The sequence below is a fragment of the Euwallacea similis genome, chromosome 2 (genome assembly GCF_039881205.1).
Source record: "Euwallacea similis isolate ESF13 chromosome 2, ESF131.1, whole genome shotgun sequence".
NCBI lineage: Eukaryota > Metazoa > Arthropoda > Insecta > Coleoptera > Curculionidae > Euwallacea > Euwallacea similis.
The window spans coordinates 2,059,143-2,087,019 of record NC_089610.1 but is presented as its reverse complement, the minus strand read 5'-3'; the positions used below and the strand labels follow the sequence as shown (position 1 = coordinate 2,087,019).

Below are 27,877 nucleotides of genomic sequence, written 5' to 3'. Positions count from 1 at the left end.
GTTTCGCTACTGTTGGACAACAGGAATAATTTCTTCGACAACAATAACAATCCTGTTTCATTGCACCCCTTAATGTCTAATGGGAGACGCTATTTGTCAATTGAAGGGGTATGACCGCATGCTAAATTGATTTGCATTTTTAACGGTCATGTTTTATTGATGATGGAGGCAGAGCAGTGATCACTATTAGAGGGAATATGGATTGAAGGACGATTAAAAAATATATTATGTTTTGCTGAAAATTAAATATTGTTTTATTTTCAGATGCCAGCCGTCACCTTTCGTATGATTCATGATATTTTAAAGGCATTTCTACCTCCGCCTGTCAAGAGCCAAAGAACGTCCTCAGCGGGTAGTCCCGGACATTCTCAGGTGTTCCACCATGTCTTCTTGAAAGACCTTCATGTTCACCACATCATTGCCAAATTGATTAATCTGAGTATAACATTGAAAAACCACAATCGAACCTGGAAACTCTTAATTCAATCATTTTGTTTGTGAGTCTGAAAAATCGCAAATTTAGCCGGAAAATTTGGTATCATGAGATTCTCTTTAGATTGAAAATGGTTCTCAGGAACTTTGGCAACACTGCAAGTACATAAGGTTCATCTTGGAGCCGCCACGTCTGGCGTGGATGATTGCACTTGACCGGGTATAAGTTGAGGTATGGGATACCCACTCGTATAGGTCTGAAGTTGCTTTTAATATTAAAATTCGAAAGCCACACTCAGTTTGATTCATTTTCGGTTGATGAATGAAGTGTTTGGAATGCCTTTATGCTCCGATAGAAATTCTAATTAAAGTTGTTATAATGTAATGGCCGTTTCTTAGACCATTCGCATCACCCCTCTTCAAACCACTTCCGTATACCTCTCGACTCAAAACCTTTTAATTACAGAATAACAGCAGAAAAGATCTAACCCTTATACGGTTTACCTGCACTGCACAATGGCGAATTATTGGATCATCCCCTTTTTGGGCAATCAGCGAGAATAAAAAAAAGTGGTCCATTTCCCACAGCTGTTGTGAAAGAGATCACGCTGGTTCGGTGGCAAAAATCACTATAAATAAGGTTAACGAAGGTGTTCTGGGACAATATCTCACCCTGTGTGTTATTGAGTTGAAAGGGCAGTTCACAGAGACGGACTGGAATCCATCAAATACCTCATATATGTAGTAAAAAAGACAGACTGAGAGACGGTCCTGACAAGTCACTGTACGACTCCAGGAAGACAAGCTGAGCTATTTTTTGCTACATTTATTGCTTTGACTTTAATTCTTGAATGGGGGATGGCCAATGCTTTGTGACATTTTCGATTCTTTGTGCTCGTATTAATTTATTCTTTTATCTGTCTGTGTGAACGGTGTTTCTATTTCTCCGATTGCAAAGGGAGGAATATCTTATTTGGTATGGGCGCCAAACATATACGGAGATGGGTTGCTTCTGGTTGAAGAAGGTCCGAAAGATGTCAATCATTTAACTTTTAGGGCCATTTTTTAGGGTCTGTCAGAGCTGGTTGTAATGTATTAGCTATGCAGTACAAAGGGTGTTAATTCAGCCTTTAGGAGCATCCTAGGATATAAATCTTCAGCTTGTTTTAAATCAGAAGAAGAGAAAGATCCATGTCTATGAAAAGTCGAAAATAAAAATTTAGGAAAAAACATCTTAGTTTCAATCAATTAGAACATACAACATAATAAATCTCATTGTACCTGATCTTCTCAACCATATGACTGATTCGTCTCACAGGGTTCAACTATAATCCCGGTTTTCTTACAATCGTAAGGATCATCTGTACCAGAAGCAACTCGACTTTTCTGTTAAACTTAGGATAGTAAGGAGTGGAATATATTTCTCAGTTTCCACTCGAGTTTAAGGTTTTCGCTTAGTCTTACCATCAAAGGAGAAAGTTACATGACCCAATTTCAGTTCGAGTTTCCTTTCAGTCGGTGCACTGTGGGGGTATACATCTTAATTTCAAACGAATTTCCTTTCAACTTTACCATAATGACAGATTCCTAGTTCTCTCACTAACTAAAGCATTGTATAAGGTGAAATACACCTTCAATTTTCAGTCGAAATTATCAGATACAATCGGAATTATCGGAAGTTGCTAAGAAACCGCCATCTAACGCTTTCTTGAAATGACTAAATGTTACTTCGCTGCCCTCCAATTCAGACCATTCAGACACCCTTTTAATATAAATTAAAAAACTCAGTAAAAAATCTCCCTTTGCAACAATGCACAATTAGCAGCCACCCCGTTTGAACAACTTTTAATGGACGCCATTCATACCTACACGGCACATTTGAAGGAGAAAACCCAATTTTTATTTTAAAACAGGCTAACAACAATGGGCAGATTACAATAGACAAAGTACCGTGCTTACTGCCATGTCACATTAGTTATGATAGATCGGTGTCCCTGTCACGCTAATTCTGACCTTACCTTAGTAGTCGATATGGTTTAGGTTCGGTCGTCAGGCAGGCTGAGGTGTTTCTGTGAGAAACTTGTACGGCTAGACTGCTCGGCCCCTTCTATTAGTACTGATTTTAGGGTCTTTTTTTTAATATATTTATTACTGTGTCTTATTTTTATGGGTGTTTCAGCCGTAGTTGCGTTTTATTGTCATGATGTTTTTTTAAAGGTTGACTTGTTTTAAATTTATTTATTGCTTTTGATGCCAATGAAGAAGGTCGCATAATCCTTTGGGCGGGATAGACATTGTTGATAATTACATGATATTTACAAAGAATTAAGTGTAGAGGAAGAGTTATTAAAAAAACGTATTATCACAAAATATCATAAATATGGTCTAATGATTGGATATGGATGCATCTCTGTCTGATGGATCTTCAAGTTTGTAGGAAAGTGAATCAGATTCACCACCAGAGAAGTCATCGAATGGGGTTTTATCAAATCATGAGGATGAGGAACAACTTTAGTATGTTTTACGCTGATAGAAGCATAACTGCAAGTCTCGACCAAAAGTAGGAATATACATTTACGCTTGTACAACAGTGAGGATGAAAAAAGTGCATTTTTTTCATATTCATAACAAAATCTGAACCGGACAATAGGATCAAGGAGAAAAATCTTTGCATGTGGGAAGGCTTTTTTCGGTATAATTTTTATATTATTCAGGGTGTCAAAGATAAGAATGGACTACATGGGTATCTACGAAAGTGTAAGAGATACTTACAGATTTTTTTTAATGCTCTGGATAGTGGATTTGATTTTAAAAATCGAAATTTCACCTCTGACATATCGTTATCAATTTTTGTACGAAATATTAGCGAATGTTTTGTTACTTATCTGTTAAGTCAAACTTTACTTTAATGTTTTATTAATGATTCAATTAATGTTTTCTAGCACCAGTCATATATCCATTTAATTTGATATAAAATTCTAATATTACCAGTTATTCATGTGGTGAATTCCGATTACTGCCTGAGTGCAAGTGACGATTATAATAATGAATGTGATACCATTAACAATGACTTGGGGTAAAATGTATTAATAGACACCGGGGAACCGGTGGCGATCGAGCTACCTATCACAATTTCATAATGTGGAAAAGAACCATAAATATGTTAAAAAGTATTGAAGGTTTGTTCGAGGTTTAAGGGGAAACCGGAACTTCTATATTCTTTGGGCCAAAATAAGAAAAAAAGCTCTATAAACACATATCCAAAAATGGTTAATTTCTGAAATACAGGGTGTTAAAGTTAAAAAAAGGTTCTTGTTATTTTTAATAAGCACTTTAGCCAATTTAGATATAATTTTCGTCATTTTATGATATTATTGTGATGTGTCTTTTAGATGTATCAGCGTTCGTCCAGAAATTTCAGGGCTTTGCTCACAGGGTAGGTCTGTGGGAATTTTGTACAAAAATAGTAACGCCCAGTAGATAGAATTTTGATTATTTTTCGGGTTTCGCAATATTCGCTTCGTATATTAATTTAACTCACTTCCTATCTTTTACAGTTTCCAATATTCCCATGCAGTATGTCCTTATCCTGGACACACTGTATACTATTAATACTATACAAAAGCTTAACTAAAGCATGAAGATACAGATACCATGAGGGATAGTAATCTATTTCAAAAAAAGAAGACTCGAATGTCTGCGAAGAAAGTCACATGCATAAGGAATTTCTTTTCTCATCGCACAAAGGTAGTACCCCCAACAAGCAAACTCGTTGATATTATAATACAGGTCCAAGCACGCCGCAATATTTCTGTGTGGCAATTATTACGAAGAAAGTAATAGATATCATGACGGGCTTGGTCAAATCTTTATGAACGAATCGTTTAAAGTGAACGATGCGTGGGGTTCAGTCGATCATCCAGGTGGAGGCAACCACATTGTGATAGGTATTTCAATTAAAATGATCCAGTTTTAATTATACAAATATATGCTTATCAAGTAGCTTAATTGGCATTTTATTAACATGACAACGATTCTTCAACCATGCCCACTAGAATTATCTCTCTGAAATAATTAACGTCTTACAAAGCAATCATTTCCCGAAAGCGTCACATTCAAACTGCCATAATTATAAGATTTGCTCAAACACGTGACACAATAGAACACAAACTATGAAACATAATAATTGTAAAGTCTGAGCTTCCTATTCAAAATAAGACAAGTTTTAGCGGTATTCTAGGCTTCTTCGAGTCATATAATAATTCTAGCGACGTCTTAAGGCTTTGCCTGTCTTGTTACCGAATTTATCTCCTCTGAGGCACAATTACGGCACAAAGTTGACAGGCTGCTTGTGTTGGATTGAAAGAGCTCATAGAATTATTACAAACTCGAAGCCTAGAAATTGTGCTCGCTTGTGACTATTGCTGAAGTATTCATGCCATTCAGAAATAGCGAAATCAAAAGCTATTTGTCATGTGCGTGTTGGTGTAAGGTATTGTTCTTAATTTATTTGTCCGGGTGATGAGAGCTGTTAATGACTAGATTTCTAATAAATTTTATGTACTAGGGTACGTAAACTTTCAATAAAACGAGGAGAATTGGCTTGTGGTTTAATCACCATACGCATGTCAGCAACAATACAGAAAAAGCGTTTGTTGCCATTGTGCCCAATTGTCAGCTGCATGAAACAGATCCATTGTCCGATATTTGCCCATATAATTACCTAAATACTGCACAAACAAAACGTTTTCAACTTTTACCTGCCCACTTTTTTCAATGGCAAATTTTTAGGAAAAGCACCCGAACCTATCGGGACATTTTATTTTCGTATTTCCTCCCGAAGAATGGGTCCGACACTATCTGACAAAAGGGACAAAACCTTTCGGCGTCTCTAACGCGTGTATATCTAAGCGAACCTTTTGTACCCTATGAACGGAATAAAACTGTACATAGTGAATTCTTCAATAGCTGATATAATATATTGTCACATGCTGTTTCGAGTTTCACAATGGGTTCCTGTGTGGCATTGTACCTTCCGAGCGTGATTTTACGCCTTATTGTTGGGTGCTTTTAGGACCAAAATGGACCCACTGTTTTTGGTGGTCAGGAGGAATTGTGTAGCCAGATACAGAGCGGATAGTCCAATTACCCCGTTTCCGGTATTTTGGGTTTGATAAAAGTACTTATTTTATCTGGAAAAAATAATAGCATACTGAGAATCGTTAATATAAATATTTATAATTAAGTTTAAAAAAGTTAAGAAATGGAAGGAAATTGTTTAAACTTGGTAAAACGAAGAAATAGAAAAAAAGTTTTTCCGATACCGGGAATCGAACCCGAGCCTCCTGGGTGAAAGCCAGGTATCCTAGCCACTAGACCATATCGGATATAACGAAAACGTTGCGAAGACACAATATAAACACGTAGCCCCAAAAATACATTTTAATGTCCATTAAATTTCAAGTATTTGATATTCGGTATAGAACTCGGCTGACGCCCCCTTCAAACTACTTGATTCAGGAAAGGTGTCGAAGGATGCTCTTGTGCAACAGAAATAGTGAAAGCTGTTTTATTATAAATATATTAGAATTTAAAAAATAGCAAAATATTATAGAATATTTTGCCATTTGAATAAACCGTTTCGAGTGTATTGTGTAATATCTTATAGTATAAGTATCAACAGTATAAACCATTTTGGAGGTTATGATTTCACACCGAAATTTACTTGGTGTGTTCATTTGGAAAGCAATTTTGAAGCATCTTTGCTGAAATGATAGAAGTCTGAACTCTCTGGACTCATACCAAGATCAGCCCATTATTGAAAATTCAATTATTCTCCAAAAAGGGCTTTCAAGATAATAATATTTAATATAAAAGCTGCGTTGTCAAGCTACTGGTCTTATTGTGCCCGTCGACAATGAACGAAAATGAATGAAATCTCCTCCCCCTACAAGAGCTTGCATTTTGTCAAACGTTTTAATATAACACGGAAGCTTTAAGCACTGGCGGAGCTCTGTATTTGCACAAAAGCTCATTTTTCTTTGTCACGTATATTTTTAATAAAACGTGCTTCCTATGTTATACATTTTTATATCAATTGCACATTTTATATGTATAGAAACTTTTCAACTGTCTATTACCTTAAACCAGGCACCTTTGAGCAAAACTTACACTCGGCACGTCGCAATTCCATTTCTTCGGTTGTCAATAGATTATCCCGAGAAATGGCCCATTGTCCATCGTGACAGGAATTGAATTTCGGCCATTGTGTGATATATTGTTGCAAGGTGTTTAAAAGAAAACTGGTCAACGGTACAAACAAAAGGTTGTTTTCAACGCGTGTTAAATATGGGGTGTTGGTATGGACCACTGCGAAGACCAGGTGGTCTCAAACTCAGTTCTCAGAAGCAATGGTGACTCTTCAGTTTTTGGACTTCTCCCGCCAAAGCATATGTCACAGGAGTGTAAAACGATCCCCAACCAAATCTCTCCCCAAATTACACCCTAATATTTAAATACAATTTCATTAAGCATGATGGGGGAGGCTAAGAACGTAATCCGAGTACCCCCTTGATAATCCCTCATTCCACGTTCAGTGATTCGAGAAATATAAATCGTTAACAAAATCATTGAATCGGAATTTTATAATTACTGTGATATGTGCTGCAAACATGCTGTATAACGATCTTTATATTAATTGTCTCTGGAGTATGTCGTTTGGCTGAAAGAGGCATTAGAGTGCGTGTTAACGGGGTGGATTGAGTGAGGGGCAAATATTAATTAATTGCCATGATTTCTATTAAAAACCAATCACGTTATTTAGTTATTTGGAAAAGAAAATACATGGGTCCACATCTTATATAAATGAAGTTTTGCCGAGAAGAACCAAAAATACAAACGAAGGCCGTTCATATCATCAAACAAATGAGAGCCATAAAACTAGTATATAAAGCAAGAAAGCTCATATTTTGCGCCACAATAGACTCGTTCCATTTGAAAAATACCAGCTCTAAGAATTTCGAATTTAATCTCATAATGGATCGCGGAGAAAATGGAAGTCACAATTTAACGCTATTATACAAGTAAAACAAAAACGTTCGCCAAGAATCGAATAAGAAACTCGAAGCCGTCAGTCACCGGGGCGAAATAAAAGTTGAAATTCAATGGCGAAAACACTGGCTTTGTTTCCCAGTTTAAAAACAATGTTTTCAAAGAAGTTAAAGTTTCAGAACAGAAAACTACAACCCTTTCATTTTAGTTGCCTTTGGTCTTTTGTTTAAATGAGTTCTGCTCCCCTCTTTCGACATGCACAGGACAGGACTAAAGCTCAAATATATATAGTCAAAAGACAGTCAAGTCACATACATACATAAATTTCTCTCTCCATGAGCTCCACATCAGAATAAAAGGTGTTGATTAAAAAAAAAGGACCTCAAGTGGGAGCTGAAATATCAAAGGCATGTCTGAGATCAATTCATGTGTTAGTCAGATACTTGATGGTGAGTAGTTAATTGCTTAGTCAACGCGCTACGTTCATGGGTCATCATTCGCTGTGAGGTTTCGTTTAAACGATCACTCGTTATAATGAACTATACGTACGTTGAAATTGAAAAATTCAAAGAACAAGTCTATTCATCTAACATTTCTGATATTGATACATACACTAACACCACCAATGCACTTGAAGATATTCTTCTCAGGATTGGTGTAAAATGATTCTAGACCAACCCTGTATAAAAAGCGATGGTAATTGAAATAATAATTGAATGAAACTGTGGCTCTCGACTTCTCGGCATTGTCTAAACTGTATTAAGGGCCTTTGGTCGAAAGGGAAAATGTTATTCAACATCTAAGTAGTTGCTGCAAGTAGGCTTCGCCTCTGAGAACAATACAGCAGGCTCTGGATTAATGGTGGCAGTTCGTTCAGAAAGGGTAACAGGAATTTTTTAGCTAAGGTACATTCATTTTTGCAGGAAAATTCAAGGATTCTTTCCCTAAAATGATGGGTACAAATCTTCCTTTTGGGAGATAAACTGCCCCATTAAATTCTTAAAATCTACCAAACTCTTATGGTTAGATGTTTTGGAACAACGGAAAACAAATTTGGAAAATAAATTCGTATTGGTTCGTTGCAAAAAGCTGATGATAAAGGTGTTAAGTCAAAACGTCGGATATCAAATTCAGTTATTAATTAACTAATTAGTTCATTTATAACTGAATTTGTTATATATATGGACGTTTTATCTTAAAATGTTTCACAGTGCGATTCCTCGACTATTTTTAAGATAAAAAGTCCATATAAGCCTGGGTCTGCAAGGTCTTACTTATCAAGCTACAGGGTGTTAAAAATTTATTTTAATTTTTGTTTTTTCTAAATAATTTTGGAAATAGTGTCGAATTTGGACGAAACTTGGTACTTAGGGATTTTGTAACATGAGAAACTTAAATTTTATCTTAATTTCACTTTTATTTGTAGAGGGCGCTACCTACGTGTCTTTTTCTCTTTTGAAGAGTCATAACTTTGTCATGCATGCTCATATCACATTCTTTAGCAAAAAAATCAATGACTGTATCATTTTTACGTAAAAAAGGTGAAACGTCGCTATGAACACCTGTTTTCGAGATATTTTGATTTAAAGTAATCGACACATGCGATTTTCAAAAAGTGAAACTACGATATTCTGTAAAGTAACTTTTTTTAATTGACATAAAAATTTTAAACTTGTTATTATGATTTAAATCAAAATTTTTCGAATATCTCAGCAACCACTGAGAATTTTCTTTATATCAAAGCTGTACTTTATTGAACGGGTAGCTTTATTGATTTATTTAAAAAAGGTTTTTAGAATAAGTAGTGGAGTCACGTTTCTGGTAGTATTTGAATCTAATTTGGATTCTTCTTAATTAATTTGGATACCCAGATCGATTTTTTCTTATACAGATTATCGACATTTGCAACACTTTCTTTCGTTACTAATCACTTAGAAATAGAACAAAGTACATGGGATAAAATTGTTTCCTTATCCTATTTCCTATTCCTATCCTATTTGACTAAGAGTTAAAGAACCGTACCAACAGGAGTGATGTAATGGGCACCTAAAACTCACTAATTTCATAATACGTGCCTTCGATAACGTATAAGGTAAAATATTTGTACCTATCAAGGAACTGCTCAAAATAATTAACTTTTTGTTACATTTTTTCCAAGCCATACATCTATACATCCTCATTAATGAACTCGAATTTCATAAAAAATGAGCTGATTTATTGCTCGCTTTAAAACGAGCGGCTCTTCCGCAAAGGAAAATAATCGGGAAGAGTCTCCTCACCTTTGCACATTTGGTATTTATCTTTAAAAATTGACTCAAACCAAGTTTTTCTTTAATAATTTGGGTTCCAATTGTGATTATTGTTTTACCTGGAGGGAGCAACGCGAAAAAAAAGGAAAAAGTTAATAACCTATACAATGAGTTTTTCAAACAAAAGAACACCCTATTATTAATTTATTCCGTATTACAAATATCTTGTTTATCATGCTACCACTCGCCTGAATAATCTAAGAATCGATATCGGTAGAAAACATACAAAAAACTTAATAATTTGCCTTTTGTAAAGGTACAAGTCATAGGTCAAACAATAACAACTATATGGTGTTGTATAGTTGTCTTCTGTAGTAATAACAACTAACTCTTCGAAAACAAAATCGATATGTCGTGGTAATTTGCAATATTCTGATCGCGGTTTAAAATGCAGCGTTTTTAATGATGCACCCTGTATATTAAGTCGTGACTTGAAAGCTCTTCCGCATCTGCTCATCTTCAAAAATTAAAAAAAATCAAATTCAAGAACTTATTTATTTATTTCTCAAAGACTATGTTAGATTGGTTTGGTTAGGTCTCTATCAATAAGTTATAAGTCAATAACATGTAATTTTCTATAATTTAATCCAATAAACTATTCATTTGATTGATTGACATTGATAATCAAATCGTCCATTTAAAACATGTAATTACTAGAACTCCTCCTCATGTAAGGGTCTTGCAAAGCTTCTTCTCCAACTTTCTTCGGTACCAGAGATTGGCGGATAATAGCAAAGTCCTCAGAATGAAAATCACTCTCAGCCCTTAAAAACACAGCATTACTCTTTCTCGGTTTACCAGAATACTTTGGATAGATACCTAGACTAATGGACGTAAGGAACAGCGCCACCCAAGGTAAACCGGACGAATGTCTCACAGCCCTTAAAACAGCCACCATCTTCAGTAAACTTTTGTAATGGTTGAAGTATAGCCCATACAAGGTGACTACAACCCATGGCAAAATTAATGTAGTATTTCTCTGGAATTTAACATTTTAAACATTATCTTTTTCTGGAGAATTTCCAGAAACATCTACCATGCAGAGACCTTTGTGCATCATCCACGCTGTGGACATTATAAGCAGGACGTCTTGTATGTTGAAGGATATAGAGGCACCTTCGTAAATAATTTATTATTTCTTTATTCAAAGAAGTTAAAAAGTTCTACCTTGGAGATTTCCCGTGAATTCTATCTTGCATGCGGAAAAAATTGACTGGAATAACCAAAGAGATGCGATCATCACAATGGAAGATTTGGGTTCTATAAATTTCGCACCCACCCCTTTTTGACTTGTTTGGTCTATTGAGGGGATTTCTTCCACACCCAGGGTTTCTGAATTCATTTCGAATTTGGAGTTGTTTTGGTAATTCACATGTATTTTTCTTTAATTTTGACGTTAACTGTCGTGAGAGTGTCGCGGGTAATAGTACCGGTATTGGTCTTGTTTAAGGCAGGTACTTCAACTTAAGCTAGTTTATGTAACATGGAATTAACAGTAAAATTGAACAGGGAAAATGATTTCTTTTTTTCCTTCTCCAAATTTATTTCCTTCGCAAGAAGACAAATTTTTTAACCAATACTAAAGGGTGTTACAATAAGAATGCAAAATTTGAATTACGCGCCATTTTGGCTATAATTTTTTAATAAGGGAATATGCTTGCCAAGTTGAAAGAAGACACATGAAAGTTGGTAAACATGAAGCTATACAGGGTGTTACTTAATGATAGGCCGTAATTGTAAGGGCGCATTCCTGAACTAAATTCAAAGAGAAAAGTTCATATAAACATGTGTATTAGAAAGTCTGGTTTTAAAGATACAGGGTGTCAAAGGTAAAAAAAGGGTTTTTTATTAATATTTCAAAGATCCTCTACGTTTTAACCAGGGAAAAAATAATAATAAAGTCACGAAAAGTTAAAAACATCATGTTCATAACAACAAAACATATCCTAGCAACGAGTAAAGTTAACTTGATTTTATTTTTATAGTTTTTCAATATGCAATAAAGTGGTTTTTATTTTTTTCCTCGAAAACGAAGGAAGATACGAAATAATAACTAGTGACAAAAAAATTGCATTTTTAGCTGCTTAGTCCGGAAAAAATACAAAACCTTTTAAAAAATCAGTGGCGTACCCTTTTTTTGTGAATATTATTCGTAAGACTACTCCCTGGAATGCCATTGGAACTCACAATTATCATCTAGTTAGTGCTATCTTAACGTCTTATTACAATGAACAAAAGAGCCAAATTTCAACAAAACCGGCAAAAGGATCTTTGAGATATTAATAAAAAAAATTTTTTTTACTTTTGACACTCTGTATCTTGAAAACCAGACTTTATAGGACTGACTTTATATGAACTTTTCTATTTGAATTTAGTTTAGGAATTCGCCCTTGGAATTACGATCTATCATTAAGTAACACCCTATATACAGAGCAGCGACGCGTCCTTATTGTTAAATCTTACTATCAAAATGGTGAAAGCTTGGTTGTTAGGATTCGTAAAGTGCGTTTAAATTTTGATAGGAATAGTGTTCTGACTTCATCAACTATAAAAAGAATCAACGATAAATTTGAAAGTACTGGTTCAGTTATTGATGTGAGTGACACAAAACGATCTCGTAGCGGTCGTTCAGAAGAAGTATCACAGCAGTTCGCCGGAGTATAGGCGAAAATCCAGGAATCTCGATTCATCGACGTGCACAAAAATTGAATATTCCAACAGCCTCTTCATCATATTCTCTTTAAATCTCCATCTTTACAAAATCCAACTAAGTCAACAACTTTTGCCGACAGACCATACACAGGGAAATGAGTTCACCTATGAGATCATGGAACAACAAGAAATGAATGTCCATTTTGTGGACAAAATAATCTTTAGTGACGAGGCTCATTTTCACTTCGATGGCTTCGTGAATAAATAAAATTGCCGCTTTGAGGCTCAAAAAGTCCAGGTATGATTCATGAGAAACATATGCATCTTAGTCATGTCACTGTTTGATGTACATTTTGGTCTGAAGAAATCGTTCGATCATGGTTATTTAAAAACGAGTCAGATAATGTAATAACGATAAATATCGAACGTTATCGCGACATGATAACCCAGTGATTTGTGCCTCAGTTGCAAGATTAGGGATATGCGGTTTCAGCAGGACGGTGCCACTTGTCATACCGTCCGTTAAACATTGACGATCTTGCACGTTAATTTTCCTGGGCGTGTCATCTCCCGTCATAATGACGAGAATAGGCCTCCACGATTATGTGATCTAACACCTCTTGACTTTTTTCTTTGAGCTTTTTTGAAATCTCATGTTTATGCCAGCGAAATTAAGACCATCCAAGCATTAAAATCCGAAATTGAACGCTGTATCGAACGAATACCGTCACATTTATACAAAACAATTGTTCAAAATTTCGTCAAAAGGGTGCATTTGTGCCACCAAAATCGCGACGGCCATTTATCGGATGTGTTATTTCATGCTTAATTCCCAAATGTCTATATTCTAAATTGATAAAGATTTCAGTATTTTGCTAAAGAAAACCGTGTTTTGTTCAAAATGCAAATCTTTCGTTCTTATTGTAACCCCGCTTTAGGCCAGAAAGTGCTTGTGCAAATTCCTTCAGCTTAGTAAGATTGCATTGGTTTCATGAAGAAGGTGTCTTGGCATAACTTCAGGAGTAATCATCTGTCCATCTCATGTACCTTGATATTATTCTTCCATAGGGCGTATGAGTAATTATCGTATAAAATAATCAGCTACCTTCCATTCCAACCATAATACCCACGGTATTTGGTATTACACTGGTAGAATTACACTTTTTGATGTATTCCTCTGGGAAGTCTTTGGAAAAAAAATGGACTTTTGAAAACGCCCTGTGTATTTCCGTCCAACTGTATCCTAATTTAACCGACTGCATATCGCCTACGGTTTGCGAGATCCCCACACACCTTGGACGCATTGTATAATTGCCAAGGCAAAACACAAGCAATTCACTCTATTAAATCGAGAGTGTGTGAAACATTATCGGCTTTCAGATCGATTTAGTGCCTATGGGACATACGCTATTTAAGTAATACGCCGATTTATTGACCCGTTAAAGAAGGGTGAATTTTTAATTGAATATATCAGAACCGCATTAAGCTTGTAAACATGCCTAGTTTACAACATGAAATTGCAACATCGTCAGGGGAAGATTCCTTTTGTCTAACTGGTACGGAAAAGTTTTGACGCTAGATTAGATTTGATACCCCTCATTGAAAGTTCTGGGCATTGTCCCTTCTACACAACCAACTAAATACCAACAATACAACCTAATCCCAGTCCGGACCTAATAGAAAAATGTTGGTACACACCAGATGTGCTGCTGCGTTGCCAAACACTCATTGTGTACCTCCAACAATGAAAGTTAAATGTACGGCCGTAGATTAGGCAACGATTGTATTGACACCGAAATAATTTGTGAGGGCCCTGTATTTGTTCTATACAGCAGAACTGATGGATGGAGGTGATAAGGTTCGAGCTGTGGCTGGATTGTTTATTTTCAATCCTTTACAACAATTACGACATGTAATGAGCTTAGTTCGGATGAGTGGCTTGTTGAGATTTTCCGATTGCGGATTATTGAGGGTTTCCCCATCATGTGTGTGAACGTAAAATTGGAGCAGCTGAGCTGACGAATCTTGTAGATCTGCCATTATTTCTGCAACCACTAAACTTTCTTCCATCGTCGCGAACAGACGTGTGAATTGGATTTTGGCTATGTGAGTTCGCAAGTGTATCTAATATCCCGCTAAAAAGGAGTGCCAATATTTAAAAAAATGCAAATCAACGTTCCGTAATTGATCACATGTCTGCAAATCATGGAAGTGTGGGACAAATATGTTACTTATTGTCTCATCTTAAGACGTCATCGTTGCTTACATCTTTAGCAGATCTGGCGACATTTCACACGTTGAGCGAACAGTTTGCATTTTAAGTATATTCAGTTTTTAAACGAAACTTCATCAAACAAATTCTTATGATTGAATGAGCATGTAATAAATGCTAATCAGGCTTAACTCCCACGTTTACATAATACTTAACATGGGAGCAATAGAGATGAAATTTATGGATATTAGCAGAAGACGCTAATTACTCATACGCTATTTGTTATGCTGAAGCACGTTATTTCTTTACACAAGTTTAGAAAATTACATACATATGTTTACAGTGAAGCATACTTCCTTTGGCTCAGAACTAAAAACAAATCAGGCGTAAGACGTTATTACCTACATTACCATAAACGAATAGGGACGCCATTTTTCTCCTAACAATACTACACCCAAAATATAAGTGGCTGTATTATTCCCCCGGACAATGGACCCTATAACATTTTCCATTGAATCGGGCTTTTTTCACACACTTTCGGATAATGGACACTTCCGATTATAAAGCACAATAAGAATTATATCTAAAATTCTGTATTATTTTGGTAGTTTGCCAAACATAATTTATAGATTGGGTATCGAGGGGTACATCCTGCTCCTGGTAGCTGGTAGGGAGCTCTGTAAACAGCTGATTGAACCATTCAACAGACAAGGGGTAAGCTATTGTGTTGTTTGTGTGAAAATAATGGCTAATGAAGCGTAAGTAAAGGATTTCAATACTGGAACTTTGATTTACATTCAAGGCTATTAGCACGCATTAAGTAATATGCTATTGTATAATTTTCTCTTTTGGATATACCCTCATAAGCGTGGAATGTGAATTAGGACTTGATTGAATCAAGGTTAGTGGGAGAGTCATGTTTAGGGGTGCGTGTCTTGCAGGATTCCACAGCATGGGACTACTCCAGATTTATTCCCATTTTTCTTTGCTCTTCTGAAAACTTCTTGAGCCATTGAAATGATAAACCAAAAATTCCATCACTTTACCTATTCTTGTGCAAAATCGTAATGAGAAGCACCTAAGCTAATCAGTGATGTATTATTGTGCTCTTTTGTTTCTTTAAAAGCCACTAGATATGACTCCGCTCCTGCCGAGGAGAATTTCATCTCGCATCCCGATGCTAAACAAAACGTTTAGTAATTCGTTACTAATTTGCCCAGATGGACAAAAGTAACAATCGACAATCGCCCACAGTGTTAGGTTTAACGCCTAATCATGCCGGCAATTTCAGATGAAGCGCCCCATGGTAGCCATAACACACGGTAGCAATCACCATCACCGCATGGGGCTTCTTTTGTCTATCGTTCTTCGAACTAGATACCATCTCGCTACTAATTATCCCGCTTTCGAGTTTCAATTAATAAGATGACATTTATGTTTCGAACAAGTCTGTTCACGCCTTTCATTGCTTTTTCGGTCACCGCCAAAAGAATCGGGCATGGGTTTCCATCAGAACAATTGAGTAAGAGACATCCAGCCTGTACTCTGCACCAACCATTTTAACAAGGCGTCATAAAACTTCCATTTTATTAAGGGGCACCCACATAAAGTGTCGTTTAATTCGTCGTTGAGGCTGTGCCAGGGCCATAAATCTGGATCGACCACGAATCTTGGGCGCAGCAATTAAAGCGACAAAGCCGGTGATTGAACCCCACTTGAGCCGGTCCGTCGAGTTTAATCAATTCACATTCACGTTTTAATCATATTAAGCTGAAATAAGAGGGTGCGCACTCCAGGTTTTAATTGTATGTGAAAACGCGAGAGGAAAATGTTTACCGGACAAAGGGATTTTGTCTGGTGTGGAGTTTAGTGCTCCGGTATTATTGGAATGCAAATCATGTTCATTTACTTGGAAATTCATTTACAAGGAAGTTTTCGTCAGGCTGTCTGCATTGCTGGAGATCGCAGGTAGTAATGTGATATTAACTCACGTACAAGTGGCGAAAAGTCGCAAACTCACCGCGTCATATGTTCATATGAATGTAGCCTCACATTCGATTATGAGCCCTCGTCAAAGAAAGTGGGAAATTATTCCATTTTTAATACGATTGACGTTGACACAACTTATGCTAACTGTGATATTCGATATTCCTACAAGGCTTATTTAAAAATATCATATTTTATGTCTTCCCCCTACTTTTAAGCCGCATTGCATCAAATTATTTTTAAACCGCATTGCATCAAATTATACAGTTAGCACTTTAATTAAATTTTTTCATGACTTGTGATCTACAGGTAATTAAAGCTACAATCATTATTCTATGTTGATATATCAATTACACCTGGTTCCATTATTTAAATTAGCTTTCCACGTAACTAAGGAATATGAGAAACAAATCTTGAAAATTTCTATAGCGTGCGTGGGTTCTTGAAAAATCTGTAATGTCTGACACTGATTAAAACGTTAATAAAAATTTTAACTATTATATTTCCTGATGCATCACTAAAAATAACGTCTATATGTCGTTAACAAAAGTGCTGAAGAAGTGTAATTTTTTGGGCGCATGACGTCTGACTCGTAGTCTTTCAAGCTCAGTCTTTGCGAGTTTTTTTGCATCAAACTCTTACGTTACTGTTATGCCATTCTCTTATGTCGCTTCATACCTCCTTTGACCCAGTCATCTCCCGCTTACTCACTTTCAACTCAGAAAAAAATCTTAAGAGAAACTTTCACCTTTGTCTTTCTGCCGTCGTTGCCACCCAATTTAGAAGCAACACTACAGCCTCGAAGTTTGAGAATTTGCAACTCTTTTTCGAAAGTATTTGCATTCAAACCAAATTTTCAAAATATATACCTCAAGTTATTCAATGCTAAATAAAAAAATTAAGAGCTCGCCTCATTTTTCGAATACGTCTATTGAAAAATTTGACTAACTTCAACAATTTTCTCTCAATTCTTAATTCTCGTCTTATTATTGGTTTATCGCTGAGGACAATTCTCAGAGGGAAGTAAATCGAGGACACTTGTTCTCAATTATTTTCTCGCAGTAATCTTATACCTCTCTGAATTTCTATCTCTCATATAATAACACAGGATAATGCAACTGATGTTTGGCTAATTCTATAGCACATTCGATATTCAAAAACATGAAGCAAACTACATAAATATAGATGCGCAAATGCTTCGTTACCGAGATACAGGAGGCTCAAGTTTCAAAATAGCTCTCAATATTTTATTTTGCTAATTTTTCATAAATTTGAAAAATATGTGGTGAAACACTATAGATTTTCAGTACCAACTGAAACACCACAAATTTGAAGATTTTTGCCTCTCTGAAATTTTTTTACTAGGCAATTTTAACAATCGTGACATGATTTCACGTCTGATACAGATAATCAATGATGTTTTTATTCAGTTTTTCATAATCCTGAAAATGAATGTAAATGTCCACAGGAAGCTCCGTGTGGTTCAGATTTAATAGAGGGTATTGATTTAAGTCGGTTCACTGTTACATGTATATTATATTACGACAGATGTGTTAATCACAGGTTCACACTCAAGATTACTAGTCTCATCATCCGCCCTTCTTGGCGCCTTAAGTTAAGTAGACTGCAAACAAATTAATCTTCTTCGGGCACTTCAGGTTTTAACCCCTTGAAAGCTATAATAGGCAAATTGAATTGGAAATATCCATTCTCCTCAAGAATAAACACTTATTGTACACATTTTTTTGGTAGTTTTGCTATGTTGCTTCATGGTATTTTATATTTATTTATTAAAAAATCAATAAATGACTGGTCTAAAAGAAAAAAATTAATATATCCATAAGCTCAATCTAAACAACTTGTACCCCGTGAACAAGGTATTCCTTTTGACACTGGCTTGATAATTGGTGGCACAAATATAAAATGAACGTCATTAGAGACTTGATGCTGAGTACATACACCTACACGTTGTACGAATATATCTACAACAGATCATTATGATTGTGAATGTAATTTGACCTTTGTTTTAACATCTTGTTTTCGAAACGTGTTAGATGGTTGAATAACGGCATCGCCGAGCGCAAACAACATAGGCTTAACAATCATTATTGTGCCTGACCTTATAGAATATAGTTTTGTTAGCATGTTAGTAGAGAATCGCTAAAAAAAATAAACAGATATTTGAGAACCGGATTTACAATAAACATCCTGAACAGGTTTTTGTTCTGGAATTTTTCCAATCTGTTTGAATATTTAACGAAGTTGTGTGCCTATTCAAAAGGGTAACCTATAGCCGATATAGGTGATTTCCTGATCCAAAATCCGATATCGTAAGCAGGAAAACAAGCTATTTTCATTTCCCTTACAGTGCCCCGTCCGGACAAAGGGCCGAATCTTTGGGATTGGGACGGCAACAATGGACAACAATTGATTCAATGTCCGATAAACATGAGTTCATTACTTGATAACGTTGCCTTTAGAATATACTTCCCTCCGTATGTGATCAATTTCCCGGGAAACTCGACGACGTAGCTGCATAGTTCCCCGTGTCTAGACTTCCTGGTTCGACCTTTAAATTGGATAAGCTCCTTTTATAATCCAGAGAAATTTATCTGTAATACAGTTAGAAAAAGCGGAATTTTATTCAGTTTTTTTCTAAAATTAATTAGTTTTAGGTAAATGATAGTGATACGAGCCTCAAAGAAGGAAACCTGTCCAAAGTTCTGTTTGAAAGCAGAGGAACTCGCAAACCACCGCTTTTCCACGTCTCGCTTTAATTCACGTTAATTAATGGGCCCCTTTGATGTTGATAAACCTCTAATTATGTAATTGCCATCGGCAATTAACACCGAAGCTGTGAATTTTAAATGCCAACTGCATAGGAGAGGAAAGAGTTCTCTTGGAAACCTTTCATGTTCAGGGAATGGAAATTCCCCCCTCGGTACCGCTATTTCAAGCAGTAGATAAGTTTTGTTCTCTTTAATCATTAAATACTTCGTCAAATCATCATCAGGGTTCATTACCCATTAAGTCGTCATAAATGGACTTTAGGTGTTTGTTACGTTAACGACGCACATTAATAAGAAATTGATACTTGCAAGACAATAGTCTTTTTAGTAGTTTTTGAAATAACGTGTTCACTTTTGAAGTTAAAACTGAATATAAACATGGATCATTCTTTAAACTTCTAAAATACTATTCAGTTCCGTCGTTGAATTCAGTTTAATCCAAATTTTTAAAGCTCCTCAAACTAATCGTTATTTCAATTAACGTTAATTGCGATTTTACCATATGTTGCAGCAAAAACGAACCACGCTACCGAAGTGACATGATCCGTTTTTTGCCTCATAGAATCTGTGAGATACTGTTTATACCGAAACCTGAAAAGACAATCCACTTAGGAGAAGGTTTCAAAAACCGCCAATTTGTCGAAATCACATTATCGTATGATCAAAATCAGAACAACCATGACAAATCCTTTATACCTTAGTTGGTTTTATAAAAAAGTAAGCATCAACGTTAGTGAAAACGTTTCTTCCTATGTATATTCATTAATCAGTGAAACTCCTGGGGAGGAGATGAAAATGGGACATTCTGTACATATTAAAAACCGCTAGTTCCCATTTGGAGCTTATAGTATTAAAATAGAATTCAAATCTCTCAATTAAAATCATTAAAAAAATTATATACAGTAAGTACCACTAGTGTTACTGTTAAGCAACGGTTAATATACTGAAACATTGACTACCAATATCACGAGACTTTAATGAGCAATCTAGCTATCGGTCGATATGTAAGTATGTGTTCAAAAGGTTCTGCTTGATGACCCTTCTATAAGCCTGCATTAGGTGAAGTTAAATCTTTTCCACTTTCCAAGATCTAGGATCATCTTATTATCTTTGTTTTTTACCAGAGCCGTTCATCGAAATATCCAGAGAAATGACAGAGACGACAAGACAAAAATGAAGTACCAAACTGGTTTCTATACAAATATTTTGTAATTCGTAAAACTCAAATGTTTGTCTAATTTAGTTATCATTTCCGAGGAAACAGCTTTTCATATTTCTGCAAGTTTTTCCATTATTTTGAACACACGAAAACTCCCATCGCAGCATCAGAGAGGAAATAAAATTTGGATCGAAAACTATAATATAGAGAACCAGTCATGTGGAAGTTTTTATTTCTGTGGAAATAAGATTGCAGACTTATAGAAACTTTACATGATATTTTTCCAATATTGGGGAAAAGAACATACATTTTTCAACCGAATGATGAACCACGATTACGAAAATCTCTAAGTCAAGAACCGTTTTATTTCTGTAAAAATTAATAGATCTCAAACGTGCGTGTAGAAATAATGTACGTATGTATACAGGATGTCTCCAAAATATTCGGCGCAAGGGGATACTCCTTAGGTCAAAATAAGAAAAATAGTTCCTATAAATGTATATGGCCGAAATCGCTTCATTTTCGTAATAGAAGTTTAAAGCGTACCAATACAAAGAACTCGTTTCACCATGGCAGGTATAAACCGACTGTGTCGAGCTGTGTGTAAAATTCACCAAAATTACCCAAAATGCGACTATTTCCTTGGGGTTTGTCATGTGAATTAATCTGAACTTAATTTTACAGTGAATTTATGCAGAAACTGAATTTGAAATTTCATTATTTAATCACGTGCATGCCATATTCACGTCTGCGTCACCTTCATATCCTTGCCATGTTCATATCTATCCATATTCAATGCTGCCAAAAGTGATTTCTAATACTGACGGTTATGATACACAATTGATGGGTAAAGCAGGCTATACACTCCCATTATGTAATTTTTATTCATTTTTTCAATATAAATATTTCGGTTTAACAAAATATCAACAATCGATACAGCTTTATCTACGTCAGCTATACAAGAAATTAAATACAAATACCTTATATTTACATTTTCACATTAAGAGTTCAGTCGAAATGATCACAGAACAAAAACCTACATACTAACGTAATAAAAACATATTCAGTACTATCCAGACCTCAAAACATTACTTTAGATTTGAAAGGATTGATTTCGACCTCCAAACCGGGCATAGGAATTCTGAAATTCATATAGGTGCTCCAAGAAAAATATTTACAATAATTGCATAGATAAAAATAACAATAATAATTAAATATATAGTCTATAATACACTTTTGAATTGATAAGAGATTCATCATCACTGAGACCAAATTTAATTGTCATAGCCGAGAAATATAAAACAATTCCCCAGGAAACAAGACATGGATATATGCCTTACCCCATTCAAAAGCATATCACTAATTCACTCTTAAAGCACTATTAACAGTCACTAATACATAACAGGCACAGGCCTTCTGATTTCCAAATCTGTACTCCCAGTACTAGACGCTGGACTCGATGATGCAGAGTACATCAATGATGTCGTAGGCAATGACGTGGCCATCGAAGAAAACATCCCGTGCATGGGTGCGAAAGACTTGGCTGTAGGCTGCTGGTACAGCGAACTGTACAGTGATGAGTGCAGAGAGGGTGCCGGTTGAGGCATTTTCTCTGGTTGATGGGGCATTCTGGAGATATCAAACGCTGATGGGTTGAAATATGGATAGGGCGCACTTAAACTGTCTAAAGGGTTAAAGTATGGGAGTTGCAGACTTGGAAAGCCCATTCCATGTTTAAACCCTGAGGTCATTGGAGTCTTAGGTTTCCTCCTTGGTCTGTACTTGTAGTCTGGATGTTCCTTCATGTGCAAAGCCCTTAGCCTCTTGGCCTCATCAATAAAGGGCCGTTTTTCACTTTCACTGAGCAACTTCCACTCGGCTCCTAGCCGCTTTGATATCTCGGAATTGTGCATTTTGGGATTCTCCAAGGATATTTTTCTTCTCTGGATGCGAGACCAAACCATGAAGGCGTTCATTGGACGCTTAATGTGGCTCTCACCTCCAGGACTCACAGGTTCGTTGGGCTGGGTTGGAGGTGGTGGTAGTTGATGAGCCGCCGCCGCATATTCTTCCATGATGGGATTTGCCGATGGGAAACCGTACATCATTCCAGATACACTTGACAACGTTCGACGTGAGTAACGAAATGAACCGACTAATACTAAATCGAACTAACAACTGTGCTCTTAACGTAGAGCAAAAGGTATTTTGTACACAAATAGGCGGGGCGTAACGGTAAGAGAAATGTAAGAGAATGACGGAATGGCGTGCCCCGCCTATTTTTTTCACCATTGGTCGATTCTTCCCCACTTTTCAATCACTCCGACTCTCTCCGTTAACCGCACATTATTTAACCACTCTCTTTATCGTTTTGTTATAGCCGTACGCGTAATAATATTCTTACAGAACGTGTACCTGTTCATGTTTTCTTGCACCCAAACATGAAATATGGCCATTGTGGCTCTTATAATCTCTGAATTAATGTGTTTGTGAATGTTACATTATTCGGGTTCATTTTGTAATATAGAGCCTGTAATAAATTCTTTGTAGTTTTGTTGTTACGATTTTTTAGTTCCATTTCAGGCTATGTCTGAATTGTTAAGCTGTTAGGAGCAATTAGGTTTAAAGTGTATTTGTTTGGGCTCCGCCATAGGGGAACAAAAAATTTAATTTATAAATAAAAGAAATAATAGTAAAGATTACTTGGGATATTTTGTAAAAATAAATAAGCATTTGTAGGCCACGTTCTCAAATATTAGGTTTTCCACATGGTCTTGACTATGGTAACACGTTCAATATTAATACATTTTTGGGGATTTGGCGTCAGGATAAAGCTTTGCGAAACCATGAAACTAGTCCCAATGTTGTTCAATGTGTCCAGATCGAGGGATGAACCTTAAAAAACACTAAAACTACATTAAAAATAGATGTCATAGCTTAATGTGTGTTAACATGTTTTTAATAAAAATCACAGAATTTTATGAAACTTTTTGCCTAATTACTAAGAAAGCATTATCAAAAAAATGGAAAATAAAAAAAAGTGGATATATTTTACTTAATAAAAATCGATCTGTGGCTTCTTGTTAAGTAGGCGTAAATAACAGTTGATTATCTATGCTCTAGGAAGAAGTTAACCTTGGACATATAAAACGAAACTAAACACTAATTAATACCACTTACAATTACAGCAAAACACAGAGAATGAAAATAAAAATTAAAGATATATTTAATTAGCCACAAAGATCAAACACCATTCACTTAACTCAAATCAACCTTTTGGAATAATGATATGAGTCATGTAAAAAAACTCTTATTCTTTAACAATTGAGAGGAGGAATTTCTGACTAATTCACACATTTTAAATACTCAGCTCTCATATATTTCAGTTTACCCTTTATTTTCGTTTTTCTACTTTTTTTCCTAGCTTCTGATTACCACGGCAAATTTGTCACTGAGACGTGAACAAGGGTGTTCGTTCGTTTTAGATTGTTAAAGGAATAAGTTTCTTCTTATGCTTTTTATATTTAGTTGATATAAAATAATAATTATTAAATCAGTTGTCTACCTTAATCATAACACAATGTTCTAAAATTCACTTTTCTTTCTGGAATTTGAATTCTTCTTAGCACAAATATATTAATCCAGTCCACATAATAAGTTAGACCGACAAATCGAGCCATGCACTCATGGCAAATCAAAAACACCTCATCTTAAGTGCCGACTAACAGAGAGTTAGCTTTCACACAAAACCAGCCAAGTCCCCGGGGTTCCCACAGAGACAAACCACCGTCCACTTCTCTCGAGGGCCCCCGGCCTACACTCGAGATCCAGCTTTCTTTGACGTCTGGCCACTTATTCCAATTCAGTAATATGCTCCCTAATAGCCCCTTAATAACCTATATATAGGTATTAATAAAGCAGGCTAAGGCGGTTTTGGCAAAGCCCCCTCACTAACGATTATCTCTGGATAAATAAAATAGGGGTTGATTTATTTTAAGTCATGACGTGGGTACCTTAGTCCACCACAAAATGTTACTATTTCAGGATAATTAAAAAAATTTTGCTTTGAACCTTGAAATAGGATTTATCAACTCACTCATGCATTTCAGCTATTTGTTATCTAAAAGTCTTTGAAAAGCAACAAACCCTGTCTTTAACTTTCTTTTTTTCTAGGAAGGTTCGAGTCCTTAACGGTAGAATGACAAAAACTGTTCACTATTTTATTGTTTTATGAATGTCGTAAAATTTATTGTTATAGAATCATAGATTTTATGCAGAGGGGTAACACAAGAAGCAACAATAACCATATTACTCGGCGTCTTTTGGTTGGAACAAAGTATTTTGGCTGATAATGCCTCCTTAGTACTTTCTCTCGAGGTCGGTTACAATTCTATTTCATCGGTCACCGACAACCTTTTTTCTGTTATCTCGTGATTTGCTTCAACATGCAGATGACTTTACCATACGTGCAAAGTTATATCCTCTCCACATCACTAAAGCAATTTTTCCATACGTTCTTATAGGAACATAAACATTTGTCTCGTCAGGAAACAGACTAAAAGTGGCTTATGACACATGAGGCACTTAAGATCTATGGTATTTCCGCTAATTACACACGTAAACAACCCATTACAAACCCAGTCAGCTTTTCAGACAATCTAGCTGATAATAGCGCTCATAATCCCTGATGCAACAAAAAACGTTGGCTCAACAACAACCGTTTCGGCTGTGTTCCGCACAATGTGCCCTAATGGTTTTTTGCCCCATCTGATAATGGGCATCATAACATAATGGTGAAGCAGCGTCGGTTCAAAATGTCCTTTAAGTAATTTATCTTATTAGCTTTCATTACATACACTGGATTTTGTCGCAGTGAAAAGCTTATTATTCGCTAGCAAAGTACGAAGAAAGGCCTTGTGTTCAAGCAAGCAGAAATCGGTTTTGTTGTATGACAATTTTGTCGAGTGTGTGTCCCATATTTCTTTTATTAATTTTGAGATTTCCAGTTTCACAGATGAATGCGAATGTTGTATAGACTCCATTTGAAATCAAATAAGAGAAGGATTTTCTCTGTTCAAAAATCCCTAATCCGCCAAAAACGTAACCCATTTCCTTCTCTGGCAAGAATCGTGGACCGCTACAAATAAAATACACAAATGGCGCTTTATGTGGTCTGAATTTACAAAGCAATTGAAAAGATTTCAATATCGGTGTAAGCGCTGTATGTTGCAGATATTTGTGTGTACAGAATTCGATTGAAAGGCTCCCCGATTCGCCATTGTGATGAAAATTTACACTTGTGCACTCCAAGGCACATGCTTCTGTTGGAAATGTTGTGTTAAGTCGGAACTTTTCCTTTCTGCCTCGCAAACTGAATTTAATTCGTTTTTGGCGGTCTGGATGCTGAAAAGCCACCTCTCCAAAAAGGAAAGACCTTCTTTCGCTTATTTAAAAAAATTGTAATATATGGTCGGCCATCTACTGATTTATTATGTCAGATTCAGGCTGGTTTTCCTCCAAAAGCAGTGCCACAGGCCCTCTGAAAAGGTATTATTTGCTTTCAACACTAAAATCTGTGCCATTATATTTAGTTTTAAACCATGACGTACTAAAACGACCAAGTGTTGCGAATTAGCTTAAGGGTGGTTATTTTTGTCCCTTATAAACCGTTTGTGTTGGTACAACGGTCGTAAAAGAGACAATTGTTTGGGCACTGGCTATAGTTTCTCATTGTGACATAGACAAACAGTATACATGGGGGGCTCTAGCTTTCAGAGCCATTGAAGGACAAAGGTTCAGTTTTGAGGAAGAAACCTAAGATTTGAAAAGTTAATTACGGTTTTATAGCAGGCAATTTTGTTCAGTTGTAACCAAAGATAATCAATTAGAGAATTTTCTTGCTGAACAACCGAAAATAAACAAAGGAAAAATGCTTGGTAACCGTGGGCGAACTGAAAGTTGATTAATGGTTAAACAATCATTCATGATACTTCAGACTTTTCAATTAAGGCAAAGAAAATACTAGTGCTTTAGCTATACTAATTTGGTTAAAATTGCTCTGAATGATTAGGGTATTCAAGAACACCTATAATCACATTAGTATCCTGTGGCTATGTAACATGAAATAACTTTGCCCATACTCCATTCATCTTAAATTTCTACAACCAGTATAATCAGTTAGTAACTTGGACATATTACTGCTAACTCGAATGCACTGTTTTTTTTTATAGAGGAGTAGGTTAACCACTAACCAGAGGTTATTCACGATACCAGGTAAAACTCACGACAAATATTTTGGGCTAGACTCAAGAACTATAAGGAAACACCCACTATAAACTACCTTCGTGACCCTCTTGAAACACATTAGTTTATGGACTAGAAACTTATTGTTAACGCTATTATAGTTTATCGGTTTTTTTTTCTAGTTTCCCTCGTTCCGTCTCTGGTTATTTCCTCGTTCCGAAGTACTAATTGGGAGACGTTTGTGGTAATATGTATGTCAGACCCCCGAAGATTGTGCACAGAGTGGTGCATCAAATTGTAGTACCACCACTTTGGTTTTCCCTTAACTTGAAGATATTCATCGAACATCCGAGCCCAGTGAAAGCCTGCACAATGCAAAAATTTCTTTGCCCATTTCACTTCTTCTCTATTCTCATTATGTTTTTTTATAGAAATTTTCATATTTTCCTCATACTTGAATACCAATTTAAATAGTTCACTCCTCTTCCCTTATTCCTTTAGGATATCGATTGTTAGGCGGATTTCCATCTTGTCTTGTAAAACTTTTCACTTCTACCCACCAAAACTAAACTGGATGGCCTCAAGAAAATACCCACATATTGACACATAATAATAATGATTAGTGGTTTTAAACCTGAAACAGCAAACTCATTGACAAGGGTGTGAAAACCGTGGCCATTAATTTAGGGGGCGTTATAAGATACGTTGGCAACGATAAAAGCGGACACATGCGGTCCCACTTTCGGGGGCACTCCCATCGAACTAATTGTGCCCCCTGCGGCCACCAAACAGACACCCACAGCACCGCCCTTGTCTTTGACACCCTGTATAATTTAGGTGTCAAATTTATCGATCTCGACAAACGTTTTATTTGGGCTCGTGGGAATAAAATATCAATTAGAATGCCTAAACATAAAAGTATTGGAAATAAAAATGGTCTATTTGGGTTTCCTTTCACATCATTCTTCGAAAGAAATTGTGTGTTCTTGTAGAAAAATGAATTTTGATTCCAATTGTTAATTAAGCCTGAAGATCAGGTTCAAGT

The 27,877-nt window shown here is 35.9% G+C and overlaps 2 protein-coding genes and 1 non-coding gene across 3 annotated transcripts; all 3 read right to left on the bottom strand.

Annotated features, from left to right (window-relative positions):
* Positions 1 to 5,747: 5,747 nt before the first annotated feature.
* On the bottom strand, positions 5,748 to 5,819 carry TRNAE-UUC (transfer RNA glutamic acid (anticodon UUC)). Its single transcript has one exon. It is a non-coding gene; the product is annotated as a tRNA-Glu (tRNA).
* A 4,570-nt stretch (positions 5,820 to 10,389) lies between these two features.
* Positions 10,390 to 11,067, bottom strand: LOC136419344 (uncharacterized). Its single transcript, XM_066405607.1, has 4 exons — positions 10,959 to 11,067; positions 10,828 to 10,907; positions 10,611 to 10,770; positions 10,390 to 10,555 (listed from the first exon to the last, which is right to left on the bottom strand). Exons 1-4 carry the CDS (start codon positions 11,029 to 11,031, stop codon positions 10,458 to 10,460), a joined length of 411 nt encoding a protein of 136 aa, XP_066261704.1. The 5' UTR covers positions 11,032 to 11,067; the 3' UTR covers positions 10,390 to 10,457.
* A 10,387-nt stretch (positions 11,068 to 21,454) lies between these two features.
* LOC136416954 (SOX domain-containing protein dichaete-like) lies at positions 21,455 to 22,792 on the bottom strand. Its single transcript, XM_066402399.1, has one exon. It carries the CDS (start codon positions 22,695 to 22,697, stop codon positions 21,981 to 21,983), a length of 717 nt encoding a protein of 238 aa, XP_066258496.1. The 5' UTR covers positions 22,698 to 22,792; the 3' UTR covers positions 21,455 to 21,980.
* Between the last annotated feature and the right edge of the window lie 5,085 nt (positions 22,793 to 27,877).